We start from the raw sequence: 16,241 nt of genomic DNA, 5'->3' as shown, positions 1-16,241 counted from the left end.
AGCAATTGATGATACTGATCTTGGTGAATGAGGGTAGAGAATAATCAAGAGATCATATCAAATAGGATGCATTTCTTGCTCTGAAAGTTTCGAACCTCTGTGAGAACTCTATATACTGCAGCAATGAACAGCAGTAGTTAGCTCTTAGTAACCACTACCACTTGAACATTGCTTTGGAATATAGCTATTAAAACCTGAACTCTTCATGTTATAATATAAATCTTAAATGATACATCAGCTAAGACTTCTGATTTGTGCAATGTTAATCTCTCTTGGCCACATTAGAAAAAAAAATAAGGGGAAAACGAGACTTTTTGGTTCTTCTGGATTCTTGTCAAAGGGTTCCAAGTAATGGTATACTTTTGAGGAACTTAAGCATACCTGAATATTTATCCGAAAGTGTTTGGCTTGCCTTTCGACCGACATTTCCCAGAAATGCTTGCTTCTATACCCTAGACTTTATTTTGGCAGATGTATTGTTATTGTTTGTTTGAGGAAGGTTGAGCAACACTGTTCCAATTACCTCCTGCGTTTGTGATAAAGACAGTCAAACAGATAAAACTATGTAAGGCAGTGGCATGGAGTTGCAAGGATAACGTTATTTTTTAGAGATCATCTGGAAGTTTCAATGTATCGCTGAATCGGTACTCAGCTTTTAACAGTTTTTACTATAAATTCTCAAACTTATAGCAGTCTGTCTTCTTATGGAAATGTCCTTGGATAACAAGAGTTGCGTTCCTTCCTACTCCGCTCTAGGTGGGAGTGATGGAAACCAGAGCAGTGCGCCTTGCTTCATGTCTTCGGTAAGTAAATGGACCGGTATCTATAGCAGGATTTTGTCAACTAGTCTTGCTTATATAAACTTACAACTTCCTTCGCATCATCACTGCTATTTTGAGCCCCATGGATGGTTTTTATCGTCTTAAAGCGGCTCCAGGACTTCAGAAGCGAAGAACGCCTCACGGCTGCCGTCTCAGGCGCTCCCTCGGGGCCGGGGGGGCGGCACGGGCCGCGCCGCGGGGTCCGCCGGGCCGCCCCCGCCGCTGCAGCGGGCGTGACCGCGCGGCCCTCCCCTCCCCTGCGCGCGTTTCGCTGCCCCCGCTTCCTCCCACCGCCTCTTCTGGTGCTGCTTCTCGGGCAGCAGCGGCCGGGGAACCGCGGGGCCCCGCGGGCCTCGCTACCCGGCGCCGCGGCCCCGCCCGCCCCGGCGGACCACAACTCCCGGCCTGCACCGCGCCCGCGCTCTCCTGCGGCCCTATTGGGCGAGGCCGGGGCACCCGGCGGCGCTGTCACCGGCGCGGCGCTGCGGAGCCCGGAAGTGCTCGCGGAGAGCAGCGGAAGCGCTCCCTCCTCCCCTAGCAACGCCGGCGGAGCGCCCCTGGCAACCGCCGCCGCCATGCCGGTGTGGCTGCGGGACTACAGCTGGCGGCAGACCGACTCGGCCGTGTACCTCTCGCTGCCGCTGCGGGGCGTGCGGGCCACCCCGGCCAACATCTTCTGCACCGACCAGTACCTGAAGGTGGGGGGCCGCGGCCCTTCCCTCCGCGGGGAGGCCGCGCTGCGTCCGTGGGGCTGTGCCTCGGCGGTAGGGTAGAGCTCTGCGAACGAGCACACGCTCGACATGCCATGTCAGCGCCGCCAGTTTCATGATCTCTGGCATCGTCTCCTCCCTTTGTCTGCTGCGGGCTGCTAAATACCTATCACGCTGGAGATAGTCACTTTATCACCAGTCTTCTCCTCACAAATACTCTACTTAGCAGCTACCAGCTGCTTTTTCTCTCATCACTGGTCTGAGTTATCCACATCTGATTAAACTATGACTGAGAACTCAAAATGTGAAGTCCATTGCTCCTATTTCAGTTCTGAGGAGCAACTTCCATCTCTTACTTGGCGTAATAAAATACGTAACTTCCATACCTCATACTAACCAAATAACGTTTTTGATAGTAGCGTTTGTTTCTTGAGGTTTACTGCATGCTTGTACTGGATGTTTTGAATGTCTACTCGAGATGTAATAACTTTAAATAGTAGTACACATTTGTTATTTTTATAGGTAAGCATCCCACCCTTTTTATTTGAAGCTGTTTTATATGCTCCTATTGATGACACAAATAGCACAGCAAAGATTGGAAATGGAATCATTTTCTTCACTTTGTACAAAAAAGAAATGGCTATGTGGGATTCACTAATGATCGAAAATGGTAAGTTCTCTATTGTGGAAAAGTAAATTATGTATGAAGAACCAAAACGATGTCAAAATTCTTTTTCTGAAAAGTTTGGAAATTCGCTGCTTTTCTAATTGTGCTATTTTGTATAAAGAAGTACCGCCTTTACCTACACAGCTGGCTTTGCATGTGTTGTATTAGTAAATCTGAGAAAGTTCATGAACTCTAGTCTGTCACTGAAAAGCACGATGTTAGTTGGGGATCTTGCGTCATACTCCATTTATTCTGAGTTGCCAGCCATCATTTCCAGAAAATTTTCAGGTGATATTTGTAGTCTTACCAGTTTCACATTCACACATTCACCCTCAAAATCTAACTTTGTGGGGTCATTGTTGTGCTCTTCTGCTGAAGTGCTGAAAAGATTTCTAAATGGCTAGAAAAACCCATGGTGGGGGGGAAGTTCTCTGCTGTAACCTTGAAAGCCATAACAAACTCTGAAATTTCTGCTGCTGAATCTCTGCAAAGTTAAACTCTGTTGTTCATTGTTAAAATTATAAAGTAGAGGAAAACAACTGAATGCAAAACATCTTCTGGTTCTGGTGGGTGTGTTTTGGGTTTAAGTAAATCCTGGTTTTTTTTCTTTCAGAGGTGGGCTTGATAGAGACTGCTTTGTGGAGTTTGAACCATGTTTTGTTGCCCTTTATCAGATGAAGTAACTTAGACTTCTTTATGAACATGGTACATGACAGTAGAACTTCAGGCCTAAATTACTAGTTTGTTTGCTGCTGTTGTTCCCAGCTAACAAGGAGAAACTGCAATATCTAAGAGAGAATGCCATTCTAAAAGCCCATGAAAAGGCAAAAGAGGAGGCAGAAGCAAAAAAAGTTACAAAACAGGAACACAAAAAATACGCTTTGGAGGCCACAATGAAGGTAAGCTTACAAGGACCTCTACTAGACATGTAAATGTAAGCAGTTGCCAACTAATTTGGCAGATGTTTGATATTCATCTGTATTGCAAAAAAAAAAAAAGTTCATCTTTAGTATCAAGTTTGATAAAGTAGGAAACCTAGGCAAGGAAGTAAAAAATGTATTTCCCGCAGAATAAAGGAGCTATGTGAACAGCATACTTTGTGTGTTGAACTGAAATGAAGGAACTTCTAAAGTGACAGGAAAAACTTACTAAAGGTTTTATTGATGGAGTTTATTTTATCATTCTTTAGAATACAAGTAGAACTTTATTTCTGAATGTTTCTAGATCATCTCTCTAGTAGTGGTGGTAAAAGAGTTAAAACATAGCTAACTGAAAATCTTTACTTTCCCATTCATTTTGCAGCATCTTTCATAACTCTGCTTATATCATTGCATTAATGATAGTGTTGGGCTTGGCATATGAAACTGGGAAATAATGGTATATTTTATTCAGTTAATGGTATATTTTATTCAGTTATCAGATGTTACATATCTCAGTTTTATCCTACAAACAGCTAGAAGCAGCAGAAAGAAAAAGAGTTGAAGATCTGAAAGAACAGGAGCGGCAAAAGGTCACTAGGGAATTGGAGTTATGGAAAAATCAGCAAAAAGATATTGAGAGACAAAAGAGGATACAAGGAGAAGAGGAACTGCATCAAGCAGTAGAACAATTACGGGAAAGGAAAAAGGACAAAATAAACAAACCTAGGATTCCTAATGACAGAAGTTCTAAGACCAGAGTCAAACCTACTAAAGGTTGTATTGTTGGAGTCTATTTTGTCATTCTTCAAAGCATGATATAATTTTATTCCTGGATGTTTCTAGTTCATCATTTATCTTTGTCTCTATATACCATACTGAACAAATTCTTTTAGTTTGCGGTTATTTTCGTATCTTTATTTTCTGTCTCTTTATTGAGCTAAAGCATGCGAGTGCTTAGCTCCTTTTTAAGTCATTGGAAACACAAAGGCACATTTTGCTCTAAGCTTTAGGAGAGTAAAGCAGAAAGCCTTTCTAAAGGTCTCTCTGAAGGTGGTGTTCATGTTACTGCTAAGCTATCTACTTGTTGCCATATAGAGAAATCTCCTTTTGCTCTCTTTAGTCCTTATCTTGGTACACAGAGAGTTGGTTCAGGAAGCTAAACTAACAGAAAATTCTTAATTTTTTTTGTTTGTGTTTTTGTTTTGGTAAGGTTAGTTTTAGCCATTGAATTTGGCCCACCAAGGAATCATACAAGTGCCAGAGATGTTGACGTCACAGGCGTTTTAGTTCACTTGCGGCAGATAACATAGCCAGTAAATAGGTTCCATAATACAGTAAGAACAAACCTTTTCAGAGAATTTCCTTCAAAAGAAGTCCAAACTTATTCTCAAGTAATAGCTTGAGGTTTATTTCCAGTGTGCAGAATGCTAAATTAGGTACGCTTTGGGATTTGATAGAAAAATGGAAAAAAAATCTTTCACTTTATTTTTCATTTCTGGTACTCTAATTCTATTTGCAGGTCCTGGTTCCGATAGTATGTTTTCAGATAATTTAAAGGAAGAACAGTTACCAGCGCCTCGATCTGCTGGTACAATTAAAATCAACTTTACATCGCGGGTTTTTCCTACAGCTCTACGTGAATCTCGGGTAGCAGAAGAGGAAGAGGTAATGATCGCTCTCTGTTTTAGTGTGGTGCTTTCACTATCATCCAAGGTGGAAGTTTTGCAATATTTCCATCTTCCAAGGAAGGTAGTCTTAATTAAATTACTATCTAAATAAATGCTTTTACATCTAAACTATTTTTTACCAAGCATTTGATTGTCAGAATAATAAGTAGCATATTCTTATGTTTTTATTTTTTTTAATTGCAATATTAGTTGAATTCCATTAGGTACAAGTTTTGAAGTTTTTTTACTCTTGTCTTTAAGATTCTTTAAGTTCTGCCTTTTTAAAAAATACTTCACAACTAATTCTTCTGAACTCTACTAGATGAACACGAACAGTCACTTTTGGAAGTTCTAAAACAAGCAAGCAAACAAAAATGTATTGGCAGTGCAGTAATGTTGCTTTACACATAGCAATAAAATATTTGGTGAAATCTGGAGCTTTTCATACCTCTGCCCAAAAATATGTGGTAAAGAGAATTATTTTAGTAGGAGTGAATGAATAGATGAAAGGAGAATACTTTTTTGGATTTGAATTTTTGTGCAGAAGTAATACATTCATTTTGTATACTTACAGTGGCTACATAAACAAGCAGAAGCTCGAAGAACAATAAATGCTGATTTATCTGAGCTGGAAGATTTAAAGGAAGAGGAAAAGAATCCAGATTGGTTAAAGGACAAAGGAAAGTGAGTTACACTCCATTTGAAGATGCATTTAAAATCAAATTTATTTGTTACATAGTGTGTGGCTGTTGTTTAGTTATGAGATTTTCTAATTATCCTAGACACAGATGGTGAATGTCTACCTAGGGTAGATGTTATTGATAGTATGGGGGGTTTTAGGTTGATAAAGTCATGAGATCCAGTTGGTGAAACTCATGATGGACAAATTCATTATAAGCACACAATGCACGTTTTAATACTGAGACAGTTAATTAGTTAATTAGTTGAAGATTACACCTAGGCAGATTTCCTTTCACTTATATTTTTTGTTATTGAGAGATTAAACATCTGTTTAAAACAAACTTCAGGAATTTGATACAAATATTGCTATGTGTATATAGCTGTGTTACACAAAAAGGTTAGATTAGATAATCATAATCAGACACACACAGCTTTAAAAACCAGTCCTGTGTCCTACTTTTAGTATTCTTCGTTGCTTTCAAGCAGTATCTTTTTTTTTTTTTTTTGCCAAGTTGGATATCTATGTGTTATATTATCAGCATTAAGTTTAACTGAACTTCAGCTATGTTGAAAAGGTTATAAATGACCATTTTTTTCAGTGAAAAGCGGCTTAAATTTTAAATTAAAAAATGAATTGTTAACAATAAGTAAATATTCATTTGGTGATGTTGCACTTTGTTTAAAATGAATGTTTTACTTTTTGTTATACACTTAGCAAAATGTTTGCAACAGGAGATTATCTTGCAGCTGTAAATGCATATAACCTTGCAGTCCGGCTAAACAATAAGCTTCCAGTGCTGTATCTGAATCGTGCTGCTTGCCACCTTAAACTGAGAAATTTACACAAAGCCATTGAAGATTCTTCTAAGGTATAAATATATCATACAGGTTTTCAGACTGTCATCTACATGAGTATAATCTATTATCACTGGGTAGTTTCTATCTTAAGCAGATTAATAAATAGTTTTTAAATTCAAAATTGAGATAATGAAGCCATGGTGAAAGATTAAAATTTGACATTAAGTGATTGACTAATGAAGTTTCAGGACCTGATGAAAATAAGTGCTCTGACACATTTGGGCTGAACGGAGCTATGTTGACACAGTACCAAATTCTTCACAGGAAAAATACTGTAGGAATATCTACACTTGAAAATAAGACTACTTGCAGCAGAAAAAAATACAGCATGCACCCAAATACGTTTTGTAATATGTTGTATTGTGCTTCATTTGGTAGGAAGAAAGAAAAAAGGTGGTGGTTATGAGGAAAATACCTAATTTCCATCCCTCTCCCAAACAAACAAACAAACAACATTTTTTTTAAGAAGGGCTGGATCATCTGTATGTTTTAGCAGCCATTATTTGTGGAATCACAGAATAGAGTGACCTCAAATGATACCTGAATAACTGGAAGAAAACAGTGTGAAATTGTTATCTTTTGAATGAGTAATTACTTGAGGCTTGAAACTTTTTTCTAGTAAATAATGCTACAACACATGCACTTTTTAAGTATTTTGTCTGTAGCATGGTAGGTAATCTCATATATGAAAATGGAATAAATTAGTTATTTGTAAATAACATTAACACAGCATGTGCCGGTTTTTAACCAAGGAGGTGACGCTGTATGTATAAAATTGCAGCTGCGGTGTGACTGATACAAATCTTAATGACTAGATTCACAGGCTATATAGTTAAATCTGAAGTTATGAGTGTGTATATAAATGAGAACAGCCAGAATATAGGAAATCTGGCTATAAGTATTTTGGGTATTTTCATTTGTAAAGGCGCTGGAATTGCTGACACCACCTGTTCCTGATAATGAGAATGCTCGAGTGAAAGCATATGTGAGACGTGGAACAGCGTTTTGTCAACTGGAATTATATGCTGAAGGTAGGACCCTGAATTTATGAACACTTATGCATTTATTTATGCACTTGTAAACACTTACGCATATATTTAAGGTGACAAATGCAAGTAATTCTGTTAAGCTCAATGAGACTGCTCGCACCTTTATTTTTTTAGGAGGGACATCGAAGGAGGCCTATACAGTCTGTATCTCTGTTCATAATGAACCTTTATACCATTGACCTTAAACTTTTGTTTTAATATACTGGCTAATTTCAAACCCACCTGAAAAATTTTTACAAGTTTTGGGAAAATTGGTATCTGAGGAGAGGAATAAGGCAATAGCTTTAGTGAATTGTGTGTCCTGTCTTTGGTCTGTTGGGTAGTTGTCTTTGTGTACATAACAGCCAGTGATCAACCTACTGAACATAATAACTTGGTGGCCAAGGAAGAGAGATGTTGGTATTACTGAGAAATGAATGAGAGGTCAGAGAACAGTATTAATGGGAGATTATTTTTTTGCATTGGGGAGCATTCAAATGTAGGATGCAAGCTGACGTGAAACTAGATTGCACTAGTTTTGCTATTCATGAAGCAACTTTTTATTTATTTATTTATTTATTATTTTGAGATTTAATTTATATTGACAGTATTATCAACTGTAGAACATATTTATCTAAAAAAATGAAATATATTTCCTCTTAAATATTTCTAAAATATTTATTTGTGAAGAGCTTAGTAACGTATCCTTATAAACCTATATATGAAATCCATATTCATGAGCAAAATGTAATCTGTGTGAAAATTATCTGAGTTAACAGTATCCCTACTGAGTTCTGTAGTAGTATCAGTTTGGTTTTGCAAGACAAAGTTAGAAATGTAAGATAATAACAGAAGAATATTCAAAATGCCGTTGTTGAAATACTAATCTTTTCCTAACTCCTCTCATCTTTTTCTGCCTCTGAATCCTTTTGCTGTACCCTTACAGCTTCATTTGCAGGTGAAAACCTTATAACAAAAAGTTAAAAAAGAATTAATGTAATATTCCTTCCTGTTCTTGGATGTTTTCATAAGCTATCGTATTTACAATTGCTGTATTTGTTCTTGTTTCCATGCACTTTCATTCTGTCTTTCACTTTTTCTGTTTCCTGCAGAACGCTTTTGAACACTCCCTTCATCCATAATTCCCTTATCCTTGATGTCCTCATAAATGTTGAGTGTGTTTATGCTTTAATATAGACTGCAATTCTGGTATAGAATCTATTTGACTGGACTGCAGTGCTCATTTCTGTGTTTATTAACTGAATGGTATACCTTCAACAATTGCAAGATTATCTGCAGGAAGAAGCCGTAGACTATGAAAAGTCTTTACGCCAAAGAAAGTAGTTCATTGACCCCCCGTGCATATATGTGTGTGAAAAGGCTCTGTTTTCCTGTTTCAGTAGCTGAAAATGTTTATGTAGTAGAGTGTAATGTTTCTACTAAAATGTTTAAAAATAATATAAATAAAATATATACTTATTTAGTGGCAAAGTTAAGCATAATGTTGTTCTGATTCCATTGTACTCAATAGCATTATCTAAAATTCAAGAGCGATATTTAATATGCATATGACTAGGCAGCTGTTATTTCCAATTAGTTGCTAAAGAAGGTAACATATTCTTGCTTTGACTGACATTGTTATTAATGTGTCTGTATTAGGTCTCCAGGATTATGAAGCAGCTCTCAAGATTGATCCTAAAAATAAAATCATAGAAAAAGATGCTGAAAAGATTCGACACATAATTCAAGGAACATTGCAAGACTCATAAAAAAGAAAAAAAAAAAAAGGGAATTCTGAGGAGAAGGAATTTTGGTTCATATCTGCCCAATACCTGTTAACTAGACATTTTGCTGTTACACTCAGAACAGCTACAAAATTGATTGATTTATACACATACATACATACATACATACATAAAATATATATAGTCCAAAACATATTTGTTTAAAAGTCTCTCAGACTTGGGTGTTGTAAAATTTGGTATTTTATAAACAGTCTGAATTGTTATGCCTGTTTAGCACTCATAATTCCTACAGAAGACTGAAAGCCCTTCTCTTTTTTTTCCATACGCTTTCCTCTTTTTCTTACAGTTTGTACCGTTTGGCACGTCTGAAACTAAAACATTGTATTTAGGTGTTGTAATTCAGGCACCCAATTTGGAAAATCTAGGCCTGGGAGGTTAGAGGTAGATGTTATGCAGTGCAGAACATTCTTTTTAGCAGTAAGTAATGTCCGTTAAATATTTACGGTCTATTTTGAAAGATTTTGGGGGGGAGCTGACCAAACAAGATTATTGGAAAAAATACAAATCCATAGTGTTGGATTGCAGTGTAATGGTAAATTAATACTGAGGTAATTGTCCTGTCAATGAACGTGGCTTACATTTTTTCCCCTCTCAGTACAATTAGTAATCTTACAATGTAGCTGTAAAGTGTATTTTAAATCAAAAACATTGGTAACAATATAAGTGTATATATATATTTCTTGAGTTAGTATTCTAATTTGTACTCTGTTGGCATTGACCAGTGTCTTAGGAAAAGTGATGTGATTAAAAGTTTTCAAAAAGGAGCACCCTGATCAGGTTTCATAACACTTGTAACAACATGAAGCATGATATTGTGTTTTGAAGTAATGCACCTGTTATTTTGGGTAGTGAAAGAATGTAATATGGAATTGTCTTGTTTATACATACATTAGTATTTTTATTTATTTATGACAACCTGAAACACTGGGCTTTAAGCAGTTTTGTTATGCTATGCATTTTATCCAAATTGTGAGTATTTCAAAGACACTCTTTTCAGTAGCAGTTTTGGCAGACTTCAGAATTTTCCACTTCAACTTGTTTCCTGAATACCGTTTATGACTCTCAGGTTTCTGTTTAGAAGAAAATATTTATTCTGCAGACACATGCTTCTTATGTTACCCTCCGCAATTTTTATACTTTTGGTACAGTGAGAAGGTTGCAGATGCTGCCTCCAGCTACTTTCCCTAGAGCCTTAAGAGAAGTGCTGAGGTGAGTCAGAAGTGGGTAGGATAGCTGCTGTTCCTTCTTTTCTACAGATACCTCCTGCATTGCGATGGAAAGCGGTAACAGTTCTTCATTTGTTGCAGTTGGAAGGGGAGCAGTGCAGGAGCTGTAATGCTTCAGTTGAATGTAATGCTATGCTTACTAAAATATGGCTACTTTCTTCCATACAACTATTGAAGGGAAGAGGAGGCTAAGGACAGAGACACAGGAGATGAGAAAATGCAAAGAAGCAGAAGCTGCTTATAGGTTCCTGATTCTCTCTTTTGGTTGCAGAGCCTGTCAGAATAATCTGTATACATCTATATAGGCGATTTATATTGTAGCCATTGGTTACGGCCCCTAAAGACTATTTTGGATGTAGATAAGCACTTTTCTCTACGGCCTCTTTCTTTCCTTGGCCTATGCTTTCGGAGGAAAAGCAAACTGGAATTGGTTAAAATGGCTCCAGGCTTCAATGGGCACTCTCTTGTTCAAGGAGATCTTTTAGCTGGGAGTCATGTGCATGATTCCTATTTGCTTTACCACACCATTCAGTATAAAGTGAGTGGAACAGGAAAGAAAATCTGCTCCAAAGTATTATGATACTTTTAAAACTGTAATACAGTGCTGGATATAATGGAGTTTGATAGTTAATTTTCAGCTGTTAATTTGGAATTGGCAGTTATGAAATAGAAAACGTCCTCTTTTAAGGTCAGAGAAGCTAATGTGTTTGCTGGGATGAATAATGCCTACCTGTCTCATTTGATTATATTGGGAGCAATATATGCTTCTGACTTCAACACTTTGGTTGATGGTGTGTATAGCATACGCGTGATGTTGATATTTTTGTCTTGCAATATAGAAACGTGGAGACTGGCATAGTGTTTTGAATCAGAAAATACTTTAATTAAAACAAGTAAGCCTTCAGGTCAATTTCTCTGGCACTTAACACTTTCTATAAACTAGAGTTATAGATTTATTATTCTAGTTTCAGGAGTTTTATTTTTATGGGTTCAGGTCTGATTTGGACAAGCGTATTATCAAAAGGACTGCATCCCATTTGATACATCTTACGTGGCTCAACAGAACCAAACTAAATCAAAAATTGACAGGTTAGACCCAGAATGACTGAAATAACAAATTTAAATTTGTTTTCCTAAGGTTAAGTGCCTAGTCTTTAAACAACCACATACGAAAATGACAGAGATGCATTTTTACAGAGTGTGCTGCAAATTTGGGTAGTCATATACCCTACTTCTGTCAGGAGCAGTGTTTAAATGACTGTTTCTAAAGGACCCACAGGTGTGTAAGTGTTTTGAAAATGTCTGATCCTTTGGATGGTAAGTACAAGGTACCGTCTGTGAGGTAGGTGGTATAGCACCATACTCACTTGAAGTCGTTTTAAACAATAGAATCTGAGGCTTTGTCAAAAAACTATTGGTTGTGAGTGTTTTGGGGTCCAGCATGCAGGAAAACACAGGATTTCCAGGATTTGCGCAGAGAGGCGGGTGAGGAGGTTGTTTTATCTCGGTGTTGGAACGTGAAGGCGGTTTCTCAGCAGAAGTCATCTTCTTTTCCTAATGAAGAGATGGATTCAGTCAGTCTTTGAAGTGATGGTAAAACATTTCAAATTTGCTAAATGTTTGTGGTCAGATAAACTGTTGCTCAAGAGGTGTATTGAAATACATGCGGAGTGGAGTCAGGAACTGTAACACTGCTAACACTGTAATACTTTTGCCCTTATTTAGTAAGCAGTGGACAGTGATAAAATTGACTAATGATGGCTCTGAAATATGGTAACAAAACATGGATTTGCTTTTTCTGCTTTAGTGATAATCTTGAGTGTAAAAATATAATTGTGGTATAAATAATTAGTAAAGATAATAAAAATATGGATAAGAAAAGGATGTAGTAAGGGTTTGTTGGTGGGTTTTTTTCGGTTTTGACCTTTCCTTTTCTAATACATTGCGACAAGTATGCTAAAAACCACCCTAAACAAACCTTCAAATTACAGCCTTTCCTAGCTCGTGTTCACATGCATGCATGTTTTTTCCCCTGTATGGAAAGCATCAACATGACAGATAATTCTTACTGTATTAATGGAAGGTACTCTAATGTTGAATTGCTAAGCATACAGTAAAACTGCACTAAATCAAGTGTCTCACTTAGTTTTGCTGAGCAAGCCAGTCTAAACCTGCTGCTCTTTAGGTGTGCCAGGAAATTTTGTTTCTCCATCATGTAAAAGATGGAACATTTAAACTGCTTGCTTAGATAAAACTCTTAAGCAAAAAAAGAATCCGACAGTTCCTTTATTTGGTTTATTAATGAGGCCTGTTTTTCTCCTGTTTATTTTTTGAATCAGGACTGGCCCCCGGGTGTGCCCCCCCCCCCCCCGGGGTTTAGGACGCGCCGGCTTTGGACGCTTGTTCGCGGGGAGCTGCCTCGCCCCCCGCCGCCCGCCCCTGCGCGGCGCATCGGAGCGCTCTCCCACCTGTCCGGGGCTGGAAGGAGCAAACGCTGCTGCTTGCGGCGGTCTGCGAGTACCAGACCGCGCCCCCGCCTGCGCGTCCCGGCGGGCGGGACCCCCCCGCGCCCGGTTACCGCGTAGCTGGAGTTGAAAACTGCCCCTTTGCCCAACGCGTGCTCTAAGCGTTGCAGCTCCCCCCCGCAGCGCCGGACGCCGTCGCCGGGCGGCCCCCGCGGCGCCCCTCCGGTCCCGCACCCGGCTCCCGTCCGGCCGCCGGCGCTCTTCGAGCTCCGCGGCCCCTGCGGCGCGGCGCCGCGTTGCCATAGCAGCGGGGGCCGCCGAGGGCCCGGTGGCGGCGGCCGGGCGGGGGCCCGCCGCGGTGCACCCTGGTTGTTGTAGTTCGTGGCGGGCGCGGGCCCGGCGGGCGGGCGCGGGCGGCGGACTACGCTCTCCAAGGTGCTGCGGGGCGCCGGCGCGGTGCGCAGGCGCCGGCGCGGGCGGGCCGGTGTTGTTTTGTGACGGCGTCACGGGAGGCAGGAGCCGGCGGCGCCCCTCGTCCGTCCCGAGCCCCGCTGGGGGCCGCGCAGAGGTAGGCGGCGGCGCGAGCTGCCCGCGGAGCGCCGCCCTCCCGGGGAGCCCGCGGAGGGAAGGGCTGCGCCCCGGCGCCGAGGGGGGCGGCGGGGCCGGGCCCGGGGGGGCGGTCGGGGCGTCGCGGTACCCCAGGAGCCGCCGCAGCGAGAGCGGGGCGGGGGCACCTGCCGCGCTCCCGGGCGGCGGCGGCGGCGGGCCGGGCCGGGCCGGGCCGGGCCGGGCGGGGGGAGGCGGCGGCGGCGGTCAGCGCCCCGGCTGCCGCCGCCGCGGCCCTGTCACGCGCCCCCTTTGCCAGCTTCCGACCCTTTCCTCGTCCGCGCCGCGATGGCTGCCCGGCGCGGGGCGTCGGGTTTCATAAAGTGGGTTATTGTTGCTTAAACCGCTCTGGCCCGATGCCACGTCCTGTCGCAGGTGTAATTTAATAACACGTTTGAAAGATAAACATGTATACATACACGCTAGGGTGCTGAGCGGGAAGGGCTGTGTTTCGGGGTTGACTGGTTTTCAGCAGCCACATTCGCGTTGGTGTGACAATATACTCGGGAAAGGAGCTTTAGGAGTTGCCAGATAGAAGATGTTAATTTGAGAAACAAATTGAACTCCTTGGTAGAAATAATATAAACTTTCATCAAAACTCTAGCGTGTAATACTGCTGTAACATGTTTTTCTTTTTCCACTGCGGAACAAATAAACTACTCTTGAAGAATCTCTGTAGTTTCTGATTAAAATAATAGCCCAGCAAACTGATGACAGTTGTCACTCATCATCGTCTTTGTCAACAGTGCTTCAGGGCTTTCTAGTGCAGCAAATGTTGTTTTAGGATACAAGAACCTGGAGTTTTGTTCAAACTGGAATAGTTATTCTGTCTGAGGTTGGTATTTATTTTACTTCACCCTGGGAAAATAGGATGTAGTATTATTTTATATATATACACACACACACACGTATACATATATCTGTATATATACGTACATATATACATGTACGTATGGGATAACATATGTGGTGTTATGCTATCAGTAATTCAAATATACCGATGTTAATTGAAAATCTGTTTTACTGGATACTATTCCTTCTGTTCAATTCAGTTAGCGTGGTCATGTTGCATACGGTAATAGCAGACTAAGTAATTTTAAAAGATTATGAAGACATTTAATGGAGTCTGTTTTTTCTTTGTGTGTTTAAATAAATCTAACACTTAAAATAAAAGAAAGGGGGAAAAACATGCCTGTAAACTTTCATGCTGTATGTTTCTGGTTTGCGTTTCACTAAGGTTAAGGAAAGTAGTTCAAATTTCTGATTTTCCAGCAAAGATATGTGGAGGTTGAACTCTGAATGTGATGAATATTTATTTTATCTGGGTTGAAATTTGAAAGGAGGTGGCAGTGAGGGTATAGGTCTGTTTAAGCAGCCTATAAAAACAAAACAAAAAGAAACCTGCATCTGTAACTTTTCTTTAGAAAAAAATGACAATAAAGTTATTTAATGAGAAGCCAAACCAATGCAAATTTTTTTTCCTTCTATATGTGTTTGAAACACAAGCGATAAGAAACATCCTCTAGTAACCCCAGGTCTTCTGCAATACCGCTAGCTTCTTACCTATCTACAGACCCTCAAAATAACCTCAGTCCTCAACCATGTCTTCAGCTTCCCTTATCCTCTAGTTTTCTTTGTGTATGTCCTGACCAACTTCTACTTGCTGAATGGATGAGAGTGCACCCATGAGTAGCAGGTCTGGCTCCTCCTGCATGTTGGGAGAGGATCTGGTGGAAGACCTGAGTGCTAAGTGACCAGCTGTTAAGCCGCTCAGAACAGATAGTGTCTGGATTATCCTGTAGCTCTCCTTTCAGTAGGAACATGGATGTGGTTATTTCTTATGTCTCCAGTTATATATTAAAATAAACAACAAAACCCCAAAGCTGTAGGAATAGAGTAGCGTTACAGATTTATTTCTCTGTCACATTTGGTTGAAGTTGCCCAGTGGACCCATAAGAAAGAAGGCTGATAGTTTGGTGGTAGTTGATCAGATGGATGGACACACAGGCAGACAGAGTGCAGTAGAATAAGCTTTTATTTTCTTAATTTAGGAACAAATTGAAACAGTACCTTCTCTAAGTTAAACTTTTCCAGTGTTTCATGTGACAAAATGCTGTTTTATGGTGCTATTATTGAAAAAAAATCCAATACATTATTTTTCTTGTTATTACCATAATAATTGATGGCTATATACTTACTACAGAATGTTTTATTAATGGTGATCATTAAACTAAAAAAAAAAAAAAAGCTCATAGTAGGTGCTGGGTGTGGAATGGAAAATGGATTTTTTTTTTTTTTAATCAGTTGGATTCTTGAGACTGTAACCTTGCATTGGAACATTGGAATTGAGGTAGAGGGAAGGGGATATTGAAAGTAGAATGTCTTAAAATTTTTTCCAGTGTAGTTTTGCTAATTACAACAGTATTATTTTTTTGTACACATAGATTAGATTAGCTTCTGGCCCGGTAAAGACACATCTGTGAAAGTTTCACAGTTTGGGAACTTTCCAGATTTATTATGTCAGGTTACTTGCTGTGTTCTTCTAGCTTTTATGTGTGTGAAATATATTTCAGTTGCAAAAAATCCTCAAAATCTACCTGCAAATATTTCATGTGTTTTATAAGACTATGTAATGGTTTAAGTAATGCAGTGTAGTTACGTTTTTATTCTACGGTTTATAATGTATCTGAGGTGGAAGAAAATGAGTTTTTGTATTATGTGATAATATAGGCTGTAAAATGAAAACTTCCAAATGTGAACACTTTCTGTAATATTAAATTATTACTT

The 16,241-nt window shown here is 39.9% G+C and overlaps 2 protein-coding genes across 8 annotated transcripts in view; both read left to right on the top strand.

Moving 5' to 3' along the window:
- Positions 1-549: 549 nt before the first annotated feature.
- On the top strand, positions 550-12,267 carry DNAAF4 (dynein axonemal assembly factor 4). 3 transcript variants are annotated; one of them, XM_068958234.1, is made up of 10 exons: positions 550-644; positions 757-803; positions 2,054-2,201; positions 2,964-3,097; positions 3,652-3,892; positions 4,638-4,783; positions 5,360-5,469; positions 6,182-6,335; positions 7,250-7,355; positions 9,012-12,267. In XM_068958234.1, exons 2-10 carry the CDS (start codon positions 795-797, stop codon positions 9,119-9,121), a joined length of 1,158 nt encoding a protein of 385 aa, XP_068814335.1. In that variant the 5' UTR covers positions 550-644; positions 757-794; the 3' UTR covers positions 9,122-12,267. The 3 variants fall into 3 exon arrangements, with proteins under 3 accessions (XP_068814335.1, XP_009679907.2, XP_068814334.1); XM_009681612.2 differs by lacking the exons at positions 550-644; positions 757-803 and adding an exon at positions 1,363-1,519; XM_068958233.1 differs by lacking the exons at positions 550-644; positions 757-803; positions 9,012-12,267 and adding exons at positions 1,369-1,519; positions 8,465-8,555.
- Positions 12,268-13,285: 1,018 nt separating this feature from the next.
- The window catches only part of CCPG1 (cell cycle progression 1), a 29,449-nt gene continuing 26,493 nt past the window's right edge, over positions 13,286-16,241 (top strand). The window contains exons 1-2 of one of the 5 annotated variants that reach the window (XM_068957904.1): positions 13,289-13,416; positions 14,201-14,289. The gene's annotated coding sequence lies outside the window, so the exon portion shown is untranslated. Of the gene's footprint in view, positions 13,417-14,200; positions 14,290-16,241 lie in introns of all 5 variants that reach the window. The other 4 variants (XM_068957906.1, XM_068957905.1, XM_068957907.1 and 1 more) reach the window with 4 other exon arrangements.

This window comes from Struthio camelus, chromosome 12, assembly GCF_040807025.1.
Source record: "Struthio camelus isolate bStrCam1 chromosome 12, bStrCam1.hap1, whole genome shotgun sequence".
Classification (NCBI taxonomy): domain Eukaryota; kingdom Metazoa; phylum Chordata; class Aves; order Struthioniformes; family Struthionidae; genus Struthio; species Struthio camelus.
This window is presented reverse-complemented; position numbering and strand designations above follow the sequence as displayed.